This window comes from Delphinus delphis, chromosome 17, assembly GCF_949987515.2.
Source record: "Delphinus delphis chromosome 17, mDelDel1.2, whole genome shotgun sequence".
NCBI lineage: Eukaryota > Metazoa > Chordata > Mammalia > Artiodactyla > Delphinidae > Delphinus > Delphinus delphis.
Window position 1 is genome coordinate 39458315 of NC_082699.1, and position 22407 is coordinate 39480721.

A 22407-nucleotide genomic window follows, 5' to 3' on the forward strand; every position below is an offset into this window, starting at 1 on the left:
GGGAATTGGAAACTAAATAAGGAGTTGCAGGGACTGTGGTGGAGGGATCCTAGGAAGAGTTGCAATTCAGAAGCCAAAGGAAGAGTTTTTAAAGGATATGATCAGAGAGAAAAGAAGCTGAGGAAAGAGAGATGAGTGTAGACTTCAAGAAGTCTGGCTATAAAGGGAATCAGAGGCTAAGGCAGCAACTAGAGAGGGGTGCAGTTTTACCAGGAGGGAGAAACTTGTGTGCATTATGGGATGGAAACACTGAGATTGTTCTGCAAACTCTGGCTGGAACTCTAATCATTTAGGGAAGTAGTAGAAAAAACTGAAAAGGTATGTCGGGACCATATTTTAGAGGGCCCTGAAAACCATTTGAGTGAGTTTTCATTTATTTCTGTAGGTATTGGGAAACTAAAGATTTTTGAACAGAACATGTCTTCTCATAGTTATGTTTGAAAAGGATTCATCTGGCATTTGGTTGAATTGGAAGAGAATTTAAAAGTTGAGATGTTAATTAGCTGGCTATTGACATAAAATGGTAAGGAGAGGTTGTATACGAAGAAATCAGTGGATTGGCACAATGGTCCAATGTCTAGAGCAGAGAGTTTGTGTTCCAAGGAATGTCATATACATGTAATTCAATGTGAGTAGTCTCTCCTGGAGGTATAAACCAGACTCTAGTATTGATTCTGGCTGACTGGAAAAATAGGTTTGGTATTTTCTGAAATGGGGAAGTTATTGGTTTTAGGAGTTACTGGTTAACCAGAGGAAACGAATGCAATTCCTCTGTCTTAGCAACATGTATTCTATATACATCCAGCTACTTCTCTCAAAGCCTGATTCAGTATTCATTGTTTTAAACCTTAAGTACATTCTCAAATTGGTCCTTTTGCTTTCATATCACCCTAGACCTTATATAAATTTTTTATACTTATTTTCTAATTGTTTCCCATGTGTTCAGTTTTATTCCATCTTAATAAAGCCCTCCTTGAGGGCTGTAGCCATGTCTTGTTTTTCTTTTTTTCTCTCTAGTACTTTGGTCACCCTGAAGTGTATGATCAATAAATTTTTATTAGATGAATGTTACTTTGTTTTCCCCATTTCATAGCTTTGCTGTTTTATAAAACCACAATAGTTCACATTTGTACTCTGGCCTCATATTCTTCTAGTCTCTTTTGAGTTTGTCATCAAAGAATATATCTTAGAAGGATCTTATTGTTTCCTTAGTCTTAACTACAAAAGTTATCTTCTGAGATGTTATTTTTCCTTGATAATCTGTGTGAAGCAATGACATCCACAAAGTTTTCTAAACTCTTCCTCTTCTGTCTTCAGCTTTTACCATCACCTAGGGTGATGGGTTTCTTTTGTTTCCTGTACAAGTTACAACTTAAAGTAAGGTACTGCCTTTTATTTGCACAAGTTCATTTTTCTGTACACCTGGATTTTTAATCTTTTTAAGTTAAGGGCCCTAATTTTTCAATCCTGTTTTTAAAAAATTAATCTCAAAAGTAATAATGCTGATTGTTTAACAAACCCAAATAATATAGATATGTATGAAGTAAAAAATGAAAATCCTTCCATCCCAGTCCTCAGAGGTCACAACTGTCAGCAATATCTTTTCAGATGTTTTTTTTTTGGCTATACTGCATATATGTACATTAGAAAAAAAATCACCAAAAAACTAGGGTAACAGTATACATAAAATTTTGCAGTTTGCTTTTTTGTTTTTCATAAGGATTTATTATTTAATCAGTACCTGTTGAAGGATAGTTAGGTTTCTTTTTTTTTTTTTTTGCAATTAAAACAACATACTACAGTTAAAACCCCACATGTATATCTTTATACATTTATGCTAATATATCTGTAGGCTAGTTTACTAGAAATGGGATTGTCTTGTATTTAGAATTTTTATAGGTTCTGCCAAATTGCCTTCTGAAAAAGTATAACAGTTTATGTTCTCTCCAAGAGTACAATTTTACTATACCTCATATATATTAATGTCTTATTTCATCCTCATTTTAGTAACCCACATGTCTCTTGATTATTTAAGCAGTGAGTAACAATATGTTGCTGAAAATTAGAGGCTAAGCTTTTTCATTGTCCTTCAACATTGTGGTATTTTCATGAGTATTAGGAAAGAACTCAGAAAAGAGAAATCACGTAATAATTATGTTTATAGGATAGCTCATGTATGACTCTGTCTTTTCCAGCGTGAAATACCTCTGGACTCCTTATGTGTGCATGTTAGCAGCATTTGGTGTATGTTCTCCTGAACTTTGGATGACACTTTTCAAGTGGCTTCGATTACGAACTGTACACCCAGTATTGTTGGTGAGTCATTGTTATTTTGTGTTAAGTTCTTGTTTCTCTTTCAGTTATATAAATGGGAACCACATGAATACAATTAAAATAGCATGAGTATGGCTTCCCTGGTGGTGCAGTGGTTAAGAATTCTCCTGCCAATGCAGGGGACATGGGTTCGAGCCCTGGTCCAAGAAGATCCCACGTGCTGTGGAGCAACTAAGCCCGTGCACCACAACCGTTGAGCCTGTACTCTAGAGCCCATGAGCCACAACTACTGAGCCCGCATGCCACAACTACTGAAGCACACAAGCCACAACTACTGAGCCTGCCTGCTGCAACTACTGAAGCTTGCGCACCTAGAGCCCATGCTCCGCAACTGGAGAAGCCACTGCAATGAGAAGCTCGCACACCACAACGAAGAGTAGCCCCCACTCGCCCGCATGAGAGATAGAGAAAGCCCACGTGCACCAATGAAGACCCAACACAGCCCAAAATAAATAAATAAAATAAATAAATTTATAAAAAATAATAGCATGAGTAAATCGCATTATGATTTATAGGTAGAAAAAAGAAAAAGATTCTATGGCAAACATTTTTTAATAATTTCTGATTATAAAAATAGGGTGTTTTCAATGCAGACTACTTAAAAAATAGAAGGTAAAAATATAAGTGAAGCAATGTGAGAGGCTTTCAAAAATTAATTTTGATAATATTTTTCTCAGTTTGATTTAGAACTATGGAATGTTTTCAGTGAGAATGCAACATTTACACTGTGCCTGCTATGTGTAATGTGCTTGCAGTAAAAAGATAAATAAAACATGATTAGGGGAATTCCTTGGCAGTCCAGTGGTTGGGACTCCACACTTCCACTGCAGGGGGCACAGGTTCGATCCCTGGTTGGGGAACTAAGATCCTGCATGCCCTTTGGTGCGGCCAAAAAAAAAAAAAACCAAAAACAAAGAGATTAATTTCATCAAGTGGATTATAGTCTCCCAGTCATAAAAACAGATAAGAAGTGTTGATAGGGTGCTGTTGGAACAGAGAAGGGCTAAGTAATTCAGTTTTTTTAGGGATTCCCTTTGATGTATTCAAAGGGAATAAAAACAGAGGTAAAGAAAAAGCACGATATATTTAGTTTTGTTGGCACATAAAATGTGAGGTAATAGTGGTCAAGAAATGAGACTGGAGAAGTCTAGGAGGGTAAGGTCATCGAGGTCTTTGAGTGTCCTGTCATGCTTGGTGCTATCCCACAGGCAGTAGGAAGACAGTGACATGTTTATGCAAGGGCAGGAGAGAGTCAGCCTTACATTTTCTCTCAGCTCACCCTTATAGTTCTGTGAAGGATGGGCTTAAGGGTGAGAGACTGGAATCAGGAAGGAGGCTGTCACCCAGGTACAGGCCATGGAGAATGGAAACGATAAAAACTTCAATTGTTTTGAGAGCTCACTATGTGTCAGGTACTGTTTGAAGCATTTCACATGCTATTCAAAGCTTACAAAGATCCTGTTAGTTAAGTTTTATTATCTGTATTTTATAGACAAACTAAGGCATAAAGTGGTTAAATAACTCACCCAAGATCACATAACTTGTAAGTGTAAGAACCGTGATTCACTCCCGGGTTCTTCTAGCTCCAAAGCCCATTTAATTAATACTGTACTACGCTGAAGTGGAAAAAATAGTTAGAAGAGTAATAAGATTTGGTGCCTCGGTAAGTATGGGAGAAGGAAGAATAGGGAGAAATCATAGACGTTTCTTAGGTTTTGGGTTTGTGTGACTGGATTGTGGGGTCACCAACAGACATGGGACAGGTTTTGGTAGGAAGATGATAAATTATCTCTAATAATAGTCATGTTGTATTTTGCCAGTCTTTTTCCAGAGGAATTTATGCATTCTTATCTTAGCATAGTAGCATATTGATGTATATTGGCTATTTTTCCTGTGTTAATTCATTGTCTTTTTGTTGTTGTTAGCTGTTTTCATAGCAGTTCAATGTTTTTTGTAAGCTCTTCATAAGTTAAATTCCTGGAAAAATTGTCAAATATTGACTTACTATTTGAAATATTGCGATGTGCATTACCCTTTTTATGTTCTGCCTTAAATTTATATTGCAAATATGTATTTCTCACTTTGTCTCCAGCTTGATATAAAATTTATTATTCTTCACCCATCTCACTCTGTGAACTAGGTTCCATGCTGACTCCAATTTCTCGGAGTGAAATTGTTATAACTGTAAGAATATTTGATTGGTCATAGACTCAGTGTCTAGTACCTCTATAGTACATTCTGAAATATATTTATCCATAACCCTTTTTGCTTTAACATTTTAGGCTCTCATTCTGAGCATGGCTGTCCCTACCATAATAGGTCTCAGCTTATGGAAAGAGGTAAGAAAATTAGATTTTTCATAAGATGAAAATATATGTTATCTATAAGGTAGTGATAAATTTATATGTGTGTGTAGGATACTTATATTGGAACAGTATTCTAACAAAATAAAGCGTGATATACTTAATAATACATAATTTTCTACCAATAGGAGCATGATAGAAGAGGTAAGACAGTTTTACTCTGATGCAATTTTCTGTAGTCTAATACTGGTATTAATTCAGTTTATAATTGACAAAGGAAATGGCTGAATAAATGGTATTTATTAGTAAATAGTAAAAAGTATTTTGGCAATCCCCAAATTTAAATATTTATAAAATAATGTAAACTCTTTGGGTTATCATAATGTAACATGAAATTAATTGCCAGTAAACCTGTGAATTATTTGACTTGATCTGAAATTTATTTGTTTGCTTACTTATTTATTCAGTGTGCATGTGCATGAAAGATACAACTGATGATTAATTGTTTGGTTGATAAAATTATGTATTGAGCGTAGGCAGTGAATTAACCATACAGTAGATTATTTGGGCTGAGGAGAACTAGCAAGAAACTGAAGGAGAGTAAAGCAATTCATGCCATTTTTTCTGTGAGAACAGTGTTGTAATATTGTTTGTCATAAGTTGGCCTCTTAGTCTTTGGAAGTACTCTGAAACAGTTTTAAACTTTCTAATTACTTACACACAGGTTTTGGGGATTTTGTTTTGTATTTTAGTTTTTTCCAAGATTAATGACAGAATTAATGGAACTACAAGAATTTTATGACCCAGATACGGTGGAACTTATGACCTGGATAAAGTAAGAACTGAACTGCCCAAGACTGTTGTTAAGCTATTAATTAATCATTGAATGCTATTTAATGGATTCAGGGGAAATAATAAATTAATCCTTTTCCAAGTTCTTCTCATAAATCTCAGGGATTTTACCCTGTATTTTTAGGGATATTTAGTTTTCATTTAGACATATAATTCTAATTTTCTAATTGAACTCATTTCCAACAAAATATAGTATTGATAAGTTTTAGATATGAAACTCTAGCTGTTAAACATCTAGAAATGTGGAATAAAAAGGAACCGATGTTCTTTTATTTAGATAGTCAAGAGATGCTTCTTTTAACCGGAGTTGGAGGTGAATGAGCGGTGGATTTCTAGTCTTGATCACCAAGGTTAACAAGATTTTAAATTTTAACACTCATGCAGATTTTAATACGACAGGAGATGTGCTCTTGGGCCTATAGAAGCTGGGAATTTTAATTGAAACACCTCGTTCCCTCCCCTAACATACATATATAACTAAGGGACCCTCAAAGGGCTACACCATCAGTGAAAGGATGGACTATCACAAAATAGCCATCAAGTGGTAGAGAAAGATAAGAAAGCACATCTTCCTCGGTTTCAGCTCTTGGTCAGAAATAAAGTGTCTCCTCTGAATTTGTAGCAATGCATCTGAATTCACATGTTTGTAGTTTGAAATTATACTTGTCTAATCCAGGAAACCCTATATCAAGAGATTAGCATAAAAAGTGGTTCTGGGATGGTCTGGAGTGCCTGATATAATCCTCAACCCAGGCTACCCAGGATTTCACAAATAAAGCTTCATGAAGATAAGCTCTAAAGTTACAAAACACATGAAGAAACAGTTCAACACAGCAACAATCAGTTGTTGGTTGTGATAAGCAATAGAAGTAGACTTCTAGCAATTTCTGGTAATAAAATTTGCTTGTGTCAGTTTTTGCTGCACAGTGGACTACCACAAAACTTAGTGGCATACAAACAATAAACATTTGTTATTTTGCACCATTTCAGTGGTCAGCTGAGTAGAAGCAATTGGTAGGATTCTTCTCGTCTGGGCCAGCTCATCTGGGACTGGATAGTCTGGCATGGCCTTTCTCACATGTCTAGACTGGGTAGGTGTCACTGAGGTCATGGAGTTGACTTAGCCACATGCTTCTCATTATCCAGCCCAGGTGAGACTGGGCTCATTCATAAGGTGGTGGTTGTAGAGTTCCCAAGAGCAGCAAGAGAGGACAAGTCTCAAGGTCAAGCGTGTTTTAAGTGTCTGCTCAAATTATGTTTGCTGTTGTCCTGTTGGCCAAAACAAGTCACATGACGAAGACCAGCATTTCCTCCAAGAGCATACCTATAGAAAAGAATCATTGTAACCGTTTTTCCAACCAGTCTACCCTATGGATAGAGACTATGAAATAGTATGAAAATTTTTAAACACATAGGAGAAGAAACTAAAACTTGAAAAAGGAATGAAACACTCTCAGAAAAGGCCAGGATAATAGGGGAAAAAAGGCAAAAAATGTTTCTAGAAATGAGGAATAGGTTTATAGAACAGGTATATAGAAATGAGAATAATAGGTCTTATTATAACGTCTCGTTATTATAATGACACCTCTTGTATGTATAAAAATTATGTTTTTAGATCATCCTTAACTACTGCCTATTAATACTTTTTTGTGAATTGTATTTACCTTTGTGGAACACTGACTATATAGCCTTGTGTTGTCATTAACAAAAGAGAAAGTCACATCTATGTGTGTGATTTACCTCAATATTTTAAAAAACAGCAAAGGCCTGAACATTGGACCTTTTACATCAAATGATTGGACATTTATGTCACTGTGTTGTGATTTTTCTGTTTCATTTTTGTTTCCCCATTACTGAGGGCTCTTTGAGGACAGTGGCTGTGTGCTGTCTCTCTATTTTCAGAGCTTGACAATATCACTAGCACATAGTAGGTAGATGCTGAATGTTGAATACAGGGAGGTAATAAATAGGTCAGGACATAAGAGCAGCCCTTTGGGACCTGTCTTGTGAGTGGCATCTGTCTGGGACTTTGGATTATGATTTAGAGTAGAGAAGTCCTTCATGTGTTATCTGGAGATAGACATATGGGTAAAGGTAGGGAAGGAGCAGGAGGATAGATGGATCTGGAAGGAGTTGGGTTCTGGTGGTTAATATTTGCCAAAGACGAATTTGAGAATTCACAGTATCAGCATTGAATTGTCACTCCCATTACCCTGCATTTTTTTTTAATAGCATTATTACCACCTGACCTGTATGCTTATCCTCTCCCCCTGCTCCCTCTTGAAAGCAGGGACCTTGTCCTCCCACCTCTCTTTTTAAAATATTTATCTTTAGCAGTCTGAACAGTTTCTGGCACATAATAGGTGCTCAGTTTTTTTTTTTAATAAATCCAAAAATGAAATGAAATGAAAACTGACACTGAAACTTAAGTGTGCAATACATTTTAAGTTGCTTGGTATTTCAGAATTGATATAAATCAGTGATCTAAATAGTATACTTACCTTTTCAGTGTGTGAATCTTTATGGTTCTTTGCAGAAGGCAAGCTCCAGTCGCAGCTGTTTTTGCAGGAAGTCCACAGTTAATGGGTGTGATTAAATTATGCACTGGATGGATGGTGACAAGCTTGCCTCTTTACAATGATGATGATCTTCTCAAGAGAAATGAAAATGTAAGGCATTTTAGATTCCACATTTGGATCATTTTTATTTGACTCCTTAGTATAGTTCTGTAATGATGCATATGTTCCTGGTTAGCTAGGAAAATCCAGACAATTTTAGAAGAGTTAATTAGCTTTAGTTTTAAAAAAAAAGCTGTATAATACATTTAATCAGGAGAGGCCAACATTAGAATATGAAGTTCTTTGTTTTATGGAAAGTATGGATATATTTCTAGGAGAAACATTTCATTTCCCATAAGGTTTCAAGGGACTGATGTGTAATATTTTATAAAGGGAAGCATTCTTTTGAGAATATCATTGTTCTCAATGAAATTATTGAAGGAAGGCTTTCAGTTAATGTCTTTATACACTTTGTATTTCCAAGCCAAAATTCTATTATTGCTTATAAAACACTGATTGATTTTTCATTATGGGCTATTATTAATAACTTAGTATAACATTAGTATGGTATCTAATTGCTTCTTCTTCAGAGAATATATTATTTTGCATGTTTGGTATGGATTTAAATAGTAACTTCATATCTGAAGGTAATGACCAACTGAACCTGAGTTCTAAATATTCTGTTTTTCAGTTGGAGAGAATTTCATATAGTTTTTAAGTGTACTCTAAGCTAAGGAGGAAGTATAGCAATATAGAAGTTAGACTCTAAGCTTTGTGACCTTGAGCAAGTTTCTGAATCTGGAAGTAATAATAATTCTTACCTCCTAGTTGTGAGAATTAAATAAGATAATGCACTATGCCTGAAACAGTAAAATTTAAGTGTTAGCTAGTATTAATATGTACTATTAAATTATAATTGTATGTGCGCACACACATTCACATATAACCACAGAAAGTAGAGAGGAGTTCAAAAGCAGGAGCAGTCAGTTCTGCCTACAAAAATCCAAGTCTTCATAAAGGGCATTTGCTTGATCTGGGCTTTGAAGGATGACTAGAAGCTTGTTTGGAAAAAGAATACAGTGATTCCAGGTTAAAAAAGTCACATGAGCCTTGAAATTTGTTTGGCCATGAAACTGGAAAATAAATAAGGCCAAATTCTGGAGGACCTGGAAGGTCATGCTTAAGAATTTAGACTTTCCCTAGAGGCATTTGGGAGTCATCAGAGACCTTTCATAAGCCCAGGAGTGGAACCTTAGATCTGTTTTAGAGTTAATTAAGGTCAGGGAACAGTTGAAGCAGGGGAGAGGTCAGAGATGGGGGAGATCTACCTTTAGATCTACCTTTCAGTGATTTACCTGAGAGACAACAGCTGCCTCTGATTAGTATTTGCTGCAGTTGAAAAGGTAGTGTTGCTTAGAAGATACACTACTGCATATTCCTAAACTTTACTTTTTGTGGATTTAAACCAACAGACTCTGACATGGCTTTGTTTTCTTTGTTGTCTTTTGATTGGTCTTTGTCCTAATATAGAATTTCAGAATCACTTATAATTAGGTCAGAGTTCTAATTAGGTTCTAATTAAATTTAAACATTTTAGAGTTTTTAGTTTTATGTGACTTGGCTGTGAGAATAGAAACCATTTTTTTTTCAAATCTTGGTCTTTCTATATGGTGTCTAGTACATAGCAAGTACTGAATAAATTCGCTGTTAAAATAAAATTCAAATTGAACTCCATAAGTGAGACCATACCATTTGAATTAGACACTGTCTATAATTCATAACATGGGACTGATCTTTATAATCAGTGATTATAGGCCAGTGATTCTCAAACCTGGGAAGATGGTGCTCCCAGGGGACATTTAGCAATGTCTGGAGACATTTTTGGTTGTCACAGCTAGGGGAGGGGTTCTACAGACACCTAGTGGGTAGAGACCAGGGATACTCTTAAACATCCTCCAATGTACAGAGCAGCCTCCATTCTGTCCTGACAAAGAATTATCTGGCCCAAAATGTCAATAGCGTTGAGGTTGAGAAACCTCACTCTAGTCTAACGGTAATGTTATTGCCATTGCATAGAGGTGTTTTTTATAGGCCCCCGTAGTATGTTACAGTTTCCCCAAACTTAAAAATAAGTAAAAAAATATATAAAAAACTATAAATAAGTATAAGCTGGATAAGATAGAACCATTCACATGAACTTATTTAACAAAGTGAAATGAGTGAGAAACTTCCTCTTGATTTATTAACATTCTGTGTTCCACAGAATGAGTATCTCTAGCATCTCAATGGACATTGGACCTAAAGTTGCTAGATAGACAGCAGCCGTAACATGTAGTAAGCAGCTGCTGAATATTCTGCAGATAGACTGGAATCTTGTCCAATCTAGGTTGCAAATCTCAGTATTTACACAACAAACAGTATATGATACTTTTGGCCTAACTTTTGTGGTTATCCAAGGTTAACATTTCAGAAAACCTGAAAAACGTATTAGAAGATCCAAAGCTTATTATCTAATAAGGTCAGCAAAATTGTAATGAAAAACACCACGTAATCAAGACATGAGTTTTAAGCATGCATCCCTGTTCTTTCAGTATTTGTGACAAGGGTCAAATTATTTTAACCTCACTGACTTTATCTCATATATAAAATGAGTATAAAATACTATGATACATGGTAATAAAAAAAAGTAATGGAACGATTACAACTCAATAATAAAAAGACAACCCAATTAAAAAAATGGACAAAGGCCATTTGCAACAACATGGACGAACCTTGAGGGCATTACTCTAAGTGAAGTAAGTCAGATAGAAAAAGACAAATATTCTGTGATATCACATATATATGGAATCTAAAAAGGCTGAACTCATAGAAACAGAAGAGTTGTGGTTGCCAGGGGTTGGGAGGGTTGGAGAAATGAGATGTTGGTCAAAGAGTACAAACTTCTAGTTATAAGATGAATAAACTCTAGGGATCTAATGTACAGCATGGTGATTATAGTTAATAACACCGTATTGTACATTCGAAAGTTGCTGAGAGTAGATCTTAGATGTTTTCCCCCAAAAAAGAAATGGCGGTTATGTAACATGATGCAGGTGTTAGCTAAAGCTATGGTGCTAATGATTTTGCAACATATGAGCATATCAAATAAACATGTTGTACACCTTAAACTTACACAATGTTATATGTCAATTATATCTCAGTAAAACTGGGGAAAAATGGGCAAAGGACTTGAATGGACATTTCTCAAAAGAAGATACACAAGTGGCCAATAGCAGATGAATATAAGCATCCTGAGGGAAGGAATCAAGTCTTAGTGAATATCTTTATTTTCCACAGATAGTACTAAGAACGTAGTAGAGGCTTAATGTATAATTTTGATAAACAGAAGTTTTAAATGTTGTTTAAAGTTGTTGTTTTAATTATATTCTTTCAGATCTATCAAATCTATTCAAAGCGATCTGCTGAGGATATTTATAAAATACTGACATCCTACAAGGCTAACTACCTAATTGTAGAAGATGCTATCTGCAATGAGGTGGGAACCGTGAGAGGCTGTAGGGTTAAAGATTTATTAGACATTGCAAATGGCCACGTAAGTAACCATTTGGAAAATTGAATTTTTTTGAGAAAAATGACTTTATTTAAACTTATAAAAGTATCTTCAAACTTTATTTTTGGAACTTAACTAAGAATGTAATTAAAAGTTATATAACAGTGGGGGGGAGCTTATAAAAGTAGTTTGAACTATTTTTTCAATGTACAAAAGAAAAGTTGGGCAATTTTGCAAAAAAAAGTTTACCAATATCTCGATTCCTTATTTGTTGCCTGTACTTGTGCATGTTCAACATTTATAAACAAAAGATAGTTTGTTTTGAATGATGATTTTATTTTAACATATTATAAAGAGTAGCCGTTTGTTTTGTTTTATTCTTATGTTGAGAAATTTCTTGTAATTTGATACATATCTAGAAAAATTGCTTACTAAATTGACACAGTCCTGTATATTGGGTCCCTATTATCCACAAAAATTAGTGTATTCAGAGCTACTTTAGTTGTTAGGATTTAACTGTATCTTAAGTTTTCATTGATTTTAGCTATTTTACCAAGCTTTCTTACTTCTCAGCCTACAGTGTATACTGTATACCTGGCAACTAAGACTGACAGGGGAGTTTGCATATCTGGTAATTAGTGTTTGTATATCTGATAATTAGGCACTGGAAAGGGTGCCTTTGCTCCTGGGAAAGTTGGGGGTGAAGGGTCTTAGGCATAGTTCAGTAGGTCATTCTTGTTTGGAGTGCATATTCTATTCGGGTTGCAGCCAAGACCTTTTCTGTCCCTTCCTAATTAATTAGCTCTTTGTCGTAATCATCCCAGACCAGTTTGGAGGTGAGAAATTAGTTTGTTGGGTGCTTTTGGGGGGGCCACCCTCTGCAGCATGTGGGATCTTAGTTCCCCAACTAGGGATTGAACCCACGCCCCCTGCAGTGGAAGCACAGAGTCTTAAACATTGGACCTCCAGGGAAGTCCCGAGAAATCAGTTTTTATGATTTCCACCTTTCCCTCTCTTCATGACCCCTTAATCTTATAATATAAACTTATTCTGTTTTCTGCTGTATGTATTTTGAATTTTCTCTGTTGGCACTTGATATCTGTGGTCTTTGGCTTAATTGGTGACACAATGGAATTTTATTAAACATCAGGTGTTCAGTAATTACTACTGTATTGCTATCTGCTGTCTAGAGCCTTATCCTCTGCTCTTGGCTACCCTCTTGCTCCATTTTGAAGATCAGGTTACTTCTTCTTTCGTGTAATGCCAGGCATGGACTTAAAGCGAATCCATCCTTTTATTCTTTGCATTTTTTTTTTGTTTGTTTGTTTTTTTTAACCGGTATATGGGCCTCTCACTGTTGTGGCCTCTCCTGTTGCGGAGCACAGGCTCTGGACCTGCAGGCTCAGCGGACATGGCTCATGGGCCCAGCCGCTCCGCGGCATCTTCCCAGACCGGGGCACGAACCCGTGTCCCCTGCATCGGCAGGCGGACTCTCAACCACTGCGCCACCAGGGAAGCCCCATCCTTTTATTCTTAAAGTTGACTCTCTGACATCTTTCCTAGGCATTAGAATAATATTTAGTATTTTATTGTAGAAAACTCTTCAAGCTAGCTAAGCTCTCTTAGTGAACCTCATTAAGGTGAAAATGTAAAGGATTGTACTGGATAAGTCACAGAAACTTGCTTACTAATGTGAGTCCTGCACAAGGAGAAGAGTATGAATATACGTTAAGAGTATATGTCCATTTCTCAGCCTTGGCAGGCTCCATGATAAGGTTCTTCAGAGGAATGATAGTAGACTATGGAGACATGGCCTTCTAAATTTTAGGATTAAATCTTTTAAAAGTTGGAAAACACTTTATACTGATTTCTCAATCTCAATGGGAAGCTCAAGAATTTAGTGGACATGGTAACTCTTATGAAGAGGCTTTTATTTGCTGAACAATATGAGATGTTTGCTAACCAATGTGAGATAGTCCATGTTTAGCAATAATATATTTCTTCATATAAATATCATCACTTGTACATTGATTGCATTTCTCCTGTAAGCTTAATAAGCTTTTTAATATTTTGTTTCATATCGTTTGATAGGTGGTTTGTGAAGAAGGTGACAAGATAACCTACTCAAAACATGGAAGATTTTGTCATGAGGTCAAAATTAACTATTCTCCTTATGTGAATTACTTCACTAGAGTGTACTGGAACAGATCCTACTTTGTGTATAAAATCAACACTGTGATATCCTTTCAGTCTTGAAAAATAGCAGAGCCTTCATTTCAAAGACTTATACCACCTGAAGTAAAATGCAATTTTCTTCTACCTACGTGGTGTCTTTTGGAAATCAGAGTGTGGACATTTGAAATGTTGCTGCTGCTTTTCCCCTCCTGCTGTTAACTGGATCTAGAATTCTGTGGGGGAAAGAAGATCAAACATTACTGTCCTTTGGTAAAATGTCAAATCTGCCACTCTGCGTCATTCCAGCCAGGTGTCTTCCTTACTGCTACATGGTCTTTAAAGATTTTACCTTCTAAACGATTGTAAAATTTTCCTCATAAATCTTCATTCCATCATAACATTAGTCTTGAATTTGAATATTTTCAAGGTCAGAGTATATATCTCAAATATAAGATTTAATATATAATTAATGTGATATAATTATAGAAGGAAAGAATTATTCTTTCCCTCAAGGAAGTTTCTGAAGGTATTTCATGGTGTATAATAGAACTGAAATATTACAATAAAAAACTAATTTAAATGTTCACTGAAAATTTGTGGCATTTAAATTAAAACGGAAATTATATAAAGGAAAGTGATTTTTAAGGATATACATAAAGATATATCCAGATTTTCCATGATACCGCTCTCCTCATCTGCTGCTTATGTAAATGAGCACTTTCTTAGTAATATACAGTGTATGATATTGCATTTCATCACTTTATGACTATTAAGTGGTTAGTTTTTTCACTTATGCCCATAAATTTGATACCAATTTAATCATGATAAAACAGTAACTCTTGTTACCTATGGTTTTTTTTTTTTGGTTGGTTGGTTGGTTTTTTTTGCGGTACGCGGGCCTCTCACTGTTGTGGCCTCTCCCATTGTGGAGCACAGGCTCCGGACGTTCAGGCTCAGCGGCCATGGCTCACGGGCCCCGCCGCTCCGTGGCGTGTGGGATCTTCCCGGACTGGGGCATGAACCCGTGTCCCCTGCATCGGCAGGCAGACTCTCAACCACTGCGCCACCAGGGAAGCCCACCTATGTATTTTTTAAAACAGACATTTAAAAGAATGTTCAAAATTTAAAAATAAAAGTATGTTGTTTAGGTTTTTAAAAAATATGGATATGGAGTATATAATCTATTCACATGTTTTCTATTGAAGTATTAAGTAAAAAATTAAATCTTTATCAGAATGAGAATATGAGCAACTAAAGTGAGCAACAATTTCTGGAGATATGTGCAGATGCTGTTTAACATACCTCTGCATAGAGGTGTATTTATGATAAAACACAAGTGCTGTTATTTATGAAACGATGATACAGTCTTAAACATTAAGAACAAAATGACAATTATAATAAAATTCAGAGCACAGTTCCACAATCTGTTATGTTCCTTTAAGTTAAATGTTTTCATATTTTTAATTATTAATTAAAAGAAATTCTAAATGATTAATTTGGCCTTATAAAGAGATTCAGGATGGATGTATCATTTTAATAAGATGGGATACATATTCAGTTTTACCTTATACACCTGTTAAGTGAACAGATTTAAAATTTTTTCACTTGTTAGAGTGCTGTAAAAATTGCAATTTCATTACTCTGAATTACTACGTTAGAAAGGAACATCTTTCCATTTTCTTTATTTTCTGTAATATATATTTTAAAAGTACAAAAGCACATGCATTCTTAGATTAGCTCTAAGATGTTTTGTTCTTTTGGAACTTAAGTATTGTTTGATGGCAGTGTCATATGTCTGGTGCGTTAGTTTTATTGGTTCTTATTTCACGTTTTTATATAACTTTTAACAATTATATTAAGATAGCTACAGGCAGGTTATTTCAGGTTCTCTGTACATCTTAATAGTGAGTCACTAGTATTTAGCTTCAAGCCTTACGAAAATATTACCATAGTTACCTAAGTACACAGTGAATAGTCACATGGTAGTACTTACAATTAGAGGGAGCATGTAAAACAATGTAATTTAAAAGTCAGCTTGCATATTTTTTTTTTTTTTTTTTGCGGTACGCGGGCCTCTCACTGTTGTGGTCTCTCCGGTTGCGGAGCACAGGCTCCAGATGCGCAGGCTCAGCGGCCATGACTCACGGGCCCAACCGCTCCGCGGCATGTGGGATCCTCCCGGACCGGGGCACGAACCCGTGTCCCCTGCATCGGCAGGCGGACTCGCAACCACTGCGCCACCAGGGAAGCCCAGCTCGCATATTTTGAAAGGGAAATAGAACAACCTACTTTCTATGTAGCATGAGATATTTAATTGAATTTTTATTGATTTACTTTATGATCACATATGCTGAATTAGTTTTGATTGTTGTATGTTTTTTGTTTTTGACGTATTAGTAAGTTGCTTTTGCTTCTGTCAACTTATTTCTTAAATAAAATAGATTTGGATCCGTTTTTAATTGAATTTTTTAAATAATGAAGTTTTCACTCAGCATCAGTTGAAAAGAAAAATGTGAACTTTATTATAGAAATAATAATACTGAGTATGAAAGATAAGTTTATTTGCTTCTATTTTAGCTGTAGTTAAAACAATAGTGCTAGAAAACTTTCAGGAGCATTTAATTAATTTCCTTATTTGTAGACTAACAAATGATTAAGAATTCTGCAAGTAATTCCATTTGGGTAACTTACCGTTGTTAGGTATGACAATAAAGATCTACTGTGAAAGGGGCAAAGTTTATGGGTTTGGGGTAGAAGGAATTTCTCAAAGAAATACAAAACATAAATACTTTGCCCTTGATGTTGCAAAACTATTGAAATAAGTGCCTTAATAAGGAGGTTAAAATAAGAAGGTTAAAAGTAAATAAAAGTTTACTTTTTATTTTCAAAAAAAAAATTATCCATTTCTTACTTTTTCATAAGAAAAGTTTGGTAACTTTTTCCTCATCATTAAGCACAGAGAAAGAATCCTCACTATGCTATTTTCACTATTAACTTTAATTCATTGGTAAGCAAATCTTTGTTAAGGGTAGTGATGGGATTTCTAGCCTGCTAAATTAATTTATTTAGCTTCTCAAATGCCAAACAATAGAATAAGTAAAACTTGATAAGGTGTATGATATTGACTGCTGGTTTACATTTTCTCTAACTTTGGCATCTGTGTCTCGGTGCTTTTTGTTAGACTGCTAGGGTTTTACAGCCTATGGAGTATGCATTGCACTTCTAAATTTTTTTCTTCATTACTTTCTGAGTATATACACAGCATGTTTTTTCAGGACATTAACCCAAATTGCTAAAAGCCTAATGTTATGACACTTCCGTACAGTCTAGATTGATTCAAGGAGAAGTAGAAATGGAGGTCAAAGTGGGTTACAAGTTGGGGCTGAAAAATATGCTTTAAAAAAATAGGCTGTTAATTTCTTGAAAGGAACAGTGAATAGCCATCTTATTAAACTTTGTTGTTTTGGGGAAATCAATTGGTTTTTGGCCCTTTCTATTTTTGAACTGTTAAAACATTTTGTTGCCTTTTGTGGGTAAAAGTAGTGTCTCTCTTTATAAAATTGTTGGGGTTTCTAAAAGTTGTATGTAAATCAATTTCTTGGTAAATTTATTTTAAATGCATGAATATTTAAAGGGCATATATTATGAACTATTCTGTGTATTCATGAACCTATTGTAAAGCAAATAACTACTTCCTGATTTACATCTCAATATATTATCTCATTTGTCCAGTTTTTAAAATATACATTCTCTATTGTTGCTATTTGCTAATAGTTTTAGATCCCAATATGTATTAAAATTACACCTCTGAAAAGTTGCAAGTAAAATTGAACAATTTCTTATTGAAATAATAGCTCATTATTTAGTTTTGGAATGTGTAAAATTAATACTTTAAATAAAGTTAGTTGTGAAAATTGCAAAGGAATGTATTTGATTCAGCCATTTTCCATCCATTAAGGTTTCTAAGCATTATATTTGTTTTCTGTAATAAAAAGAAGGGGGAGCATTTTAGAACCATATTTGCTGAATTTAACATAAAAGCATCTCTGAATCATTTCTATTTAGAAGTCCCTTAGAATTTGCAATATTCTAATTTTGGTATGTATAATCTTATGTGCAGTTTTTTGGGTTTTTTTTTGGCTGCACTGGGTCTTTGTGGCTGTGCGCGGGCTTTTCTCTAGTTGCGGCGAGCGGGGGCTACTCTTTGTTGCGGTGCACGGGCTTCTCATCGAAGTGGCTTCTCCTGCTGCAGAGCACAGGCTCTAGGTGCGTGGGCTTCAGTAGTGGCACGCGGGCTCAGTAGTTGTGACTCACGGGCTCTAGAGCGCAGGCTCAGTAGTTGTGGTGCACAGGCTTAGTTGCTCTGCGGCATGTGGGATCTTCCTGGACCAGGGATCAAACCCGTGTCCCCTGCTTTAGCAGGCAAACTCTTAACCACTGCGCCACCAGGGAAGCCCCTTATGTGCAGTTTTATAAGAGATACACTGAGCACCTGACCACTGTATTTAGTGGAATAATAGCATCAAAAAGAAATATGCATTCCATACTTATAGTGTGAGATATCTCGTAAACAACCCTTTCATATTTTAAATTAATAGCTTTGTACAGCTGTTTAACAAAGATGAATACAACTGATTTTATGTATGTTGACGTTTGAATCACATCTACAGCAATGTGTGTGTGTGTATATATATATATATATATTTTTTTTTTTTTTTTTTTTTTTTTTTTGCGGTATGCGGGCCTCTCACTGTTGTGGCCTCTCCCGTTGCGGAGCACAGGCTCCGGACGCGCAGGCTCAGCGGCCATGGCTCATGGGCCTAGCCGCTCCGCGGCATGTGGGATCTTCCCGGACCGGGGCACGAATCCGTGTTCCCTGCATCGGCAGGCGGACTCTCAACCACTGCGCCATCAGGGAAAGCCCTCCAGAAATTTTTAAGTGGTTGTTTTTTTAAAAAATCATTGTCACCAGTTAGGTTTTTTCATGGGGGCTCCTCACGCTGCCATTCCAACTGTGGGAGTGTATATGTAAACTTTAAGGCTATTAAGGACTGGAGAAAAATGTAGCAGGTCATTTACAGTAGCTACTAATCAACTTTCTCTCTTGATAGTATCATTGTTAAAGAAATAGAATTAATAGAACTATTGCTTAGCTGAGAACTTGGGGCTAGAGCTATTGAATGCGGGAATGGCTATTTTTCAGTCTGATAAATGTCCTATATAAATGAAAAAATAGGCTCAAGTAATTGATGCAAATATTCAGTTATAATACTATTTAGTGGATTTCATAACCACAGTGACAAAGTACAATGAAATGAGGATAATGTTTACCCTGTAGGGTAAGTGGTGAGAAATAAAAATCAGATTTTAAGTAAAGCATTTTAAGTTCTTGCTACATAGCTAGTGTTTTGTAAATGTAATTTATTATTATTTACTATTATTTTCTCACATTAAGTTTTTGTCCAGTTCCTAATACATAGCAATGTAAGCACTTTCACAGCTCCTATACAGTATTGTCTTTTAAAAAGCATTAAGTGTTGCATTAGAAATTAATTCTTCAAGAGTTAGCCCTAAGGGGGAGAAAAAAACAGCCCTCAGGATGAGCTTATTAAATAAAATATAAGTATATTGGACCAAGTAACTAGCAATATATATTTACATGATTCTAAGGACTTATAATTTTTATAAGCAAAAAAAGTGATATATATAATATTTTAAAAATTTGAGATCCTTTTTTACCCCTACTCAGTGAGCATTAATATAAACAAATCTCAGCCATTCTATTATTACCTTATATGATTGGATTTGAATTTTGAGTCATCTTTAATGGTGAAATGCAAAGAATTTTCATGGTCATACTTTATTTATAGGACCAGCTCTGAAATTAATCCTGCTTTAGTCACATGAAACATGTATATATGACCAGAGTTAGGGTCTGGTTTCTTTTCATCACTACCTGCTTCCCTGGAGCAGAGAACCAGCTGGAAACTCCTGTTTTATAGTTGCTAACTTAATCCAGATGGAAGCAGAGAAACAAAGTGATGTCATGTCATTTTGTTCCAATCACAGCTGGGGAATCCTCTAGTTAAACGCTTCCACTTGCAAAGAGCAGAAGTTAACGTACCTTAAAAGTTAAGGAGGGGTCTTCCCTGGTGGTGCAGTGGTTGAGAGTCCGCCTGCCGATGCAGGGGACACAGGTTCGTGCCCCGGTCCGGGAAGATCCCACATGCCGTGGAGCGGCTGGGCCCGTGAGCCATGGCAGCTGAGCCTGCGCGTCTGGAGCCTGTGCTCCGCAACGGGAGAGGCCACAACAGTGAGAGGCCTGGGTACCGGAAAAAAAAAAAAAAAGGAGGGAGGAGTTTCATTGTGGAAATAAATATCAGGAGCCAAGACCTCTTAAGTAACCAGCGTCTCATTTGCTGCATGGTCCCTCACCAGACATCTGCATCTCACTGCATCTCCTCTGTTCTCTTAACAGTTAGTGAACCAGTGTCTCTCATTTGCTGCATGGTTCCTCACCAGACATCTGCATCTCACTGCCTCTCCTCTGTTCTCTTAACAGTTAGTTACCTATGCTTACTCATTTCCTGCTTTTTTATTCCTTTGGCTTGGCCCGTTCCTAAATCTGGGTCATGGCATCATTTCAGCTTCAACTCCAATTTTTTAATTGCCTTGATCTATTAGATTCATTTCAAGTTTCTGAGAGAGGGAATCTGGCCTAGCTTGAATTTTTGGACTAGGCCACTGGCCATATTTAGTAACAATAAACACTTATTGAGATTTACTTTGTACTAGTCACTATACTATATGCTTTGACATAATTCTTTCATTTAATTCTTTAACAACTCTATAGAATAATTAGTATTATTATGTCCATTTTACAGATAATGTTCATACAGCAAGTAAATGTTGTAACTGGGATTTAAAGCTAGATTTGCCCTCTTGGCTGTCTTCTGGCATTTATCTCAGATTTATGGGAATGGGAGATCTAGGAGATGGGGACCTCTTTGGCAGAAAGAATGAGCAGCAACCTTCGCCGAAGAGGCTGACACAGGCTGGGACCTGGGACCCTTTGCTGCACTGCTGCAGTGCCTGTACCTGGACAAACGTCTCCTCCAGCTACAAAATATTGATACAAAGAAACTATAAGGGACTAAAAATAACTATGTGCATGCACAGTTGGGATGACTTATGAGCAAAAAATACAAAAAAACAAAAAAAAAACAAACCCAAACTGCCACTTATGAAGACCCGGAGCAAAAGCAGGGTACTACTGCACATGCCCCCTGCACACACCACCACCAAAGGGGTGGGCAAAACACTTGAGTCATCGCTCTGGCCCGACCCCTGGACACACCCCTACCATCACCCCATATAAGGAAGCAGCTCGCCGCCCTCAGGGAGTGAGCAAGGGAACCTTACTTATTGCTTCTCCTTGGTGCAGCAGGGTCCCCAATAAAGCGTTGTCTGAATTTCTTGACTGGCCTCTGATCAATTTCTATTGACTGGGGAAGGCCAAGAGCCTTGTTCAATATCAGTCCCAGATTATTCTCAGGTGCGTAAGCTTTATTCAAGGAAACAGAAGCCAAGAGACCATGTGATAGAGGCTAACGTGAGATCTCAGTGTAGCAGTTCTAGCTAGAGCCGTCTGAGTGCAGCTGCACAGTGCACAAAGGGCCCTCTGCCTGGAATCTAGGCAACTGCAGCAAGGATGGGCACCCCAGGAAGCGCCCCTGGTGGGTGGTCTGTGTTGAGACCAAGTCTCTCGGGTTGGTTAACGCTGCGAGGCATCCTGAAATCGACGAGTATTTAGAGAATACTGCTTGGCACTAATTAATGGAAACCGAGTTGACAAAGTGAAGGGAAGCCTAACCCTCCCGCAGCAAACAACTGCAAAGGCTCGGTGGCCAATTGCCCAGGAAGCGAATGGAGAGGGGGCGGGGCCCGCCGCCAATCGAGGGGAGCGGATTGGTTGCTGAGGATCGGGGAGCGGAGTCACGTCCTAGTGTCTGGGGGCTCCGGCATCCCTGTCGCAGAGCGCCGCTTTCCTGCCTGCATCTCGGAGCGTCTGGGTCTCAGGTTTCCGGGTCTGCCGTTGCTTCTTCCTTTCCTCCTGGGCTTCAGAGAGCCCCGCGCTCCCCCAGACGGCTTCACAGGGTCGCGGGCCCCGCCCCTCCTTGTCGCCTCCGCGGGACCCCCGGAGGGCGTCACACCTCGTGCCGGTGGCCTCGGGAGCACAGCCTAGCGACCCAGGTCCGCGCTTGTCCGGGGCACGGCCGGTTTGAACTGCTCGGAGGCGGCCAGCGGCTGCCCGGCTGCTACTCGCGCGGGCCTCGGCGGGGGCGTGCCCAGGTGCGCGTAGAGGTGCAGCTGCCCAGTAGACACTGTAATCCCGCCGGCGGGCGGAGCAGCGGGTGCGCCGCTCCCCGCGTGGATACCGGCGGGCGCCGGGCGGCGAGGCGCCGTCCCAGCTCCGCGGTCCCCGGGTCCATTACCCAGGCTGCGCCTGCATCGCCGCCGCCGGGGGAATGGAGGTGGCCGATTGCCGCGCGACGTCGGGGCACCGGGGAAGCGGAGAGGGAGAGCCTGGGACCTCGGGGTCCGCGGCCAGTCGGGGGCCCGAGAGTTCTGGAGT

At 37.7% G+C, this 22407-nt stretch overlaps 1 protein-coding gene across 1 annotated transcript in view; it reads left to right on the plus strand.

The window, feature by feature from the left end:
* DPY19L4 (dpy-19 like 4) overlaps window positions 1-17682 on the plus strand; it is a 62872-nt gene extending 45190 nt beyond the window's left edge. The window contains exons 14-19 of the mRNA XM_059994919.1: window positions 2196-2316; window positions 4617-4673; window positions 5390-5472; window positions 8026-8158; window positions 11481-11639; window positions 13689-17682. Of these exons, the coding sequence (XP_059850902.1) occupies window positions 2196-2316; window positions 4617-4673; window positions 5390-5472; window positions 8026-8158; window positions 11481-11639; window positions 13689-13853 (718 nt within the window). The 3' untranslated portion in view covers window positions 13854-17682. The remainder of the gene's footprint in view (window positions 1-2195; window positions 2317-4616; window positions 4674-5389; window positions 5473-8025; window positions 8159-11480; window positions 11640-13688) is intronic.
* Window positions 17683-22407: the final 4725 nt, after the last annotated feature.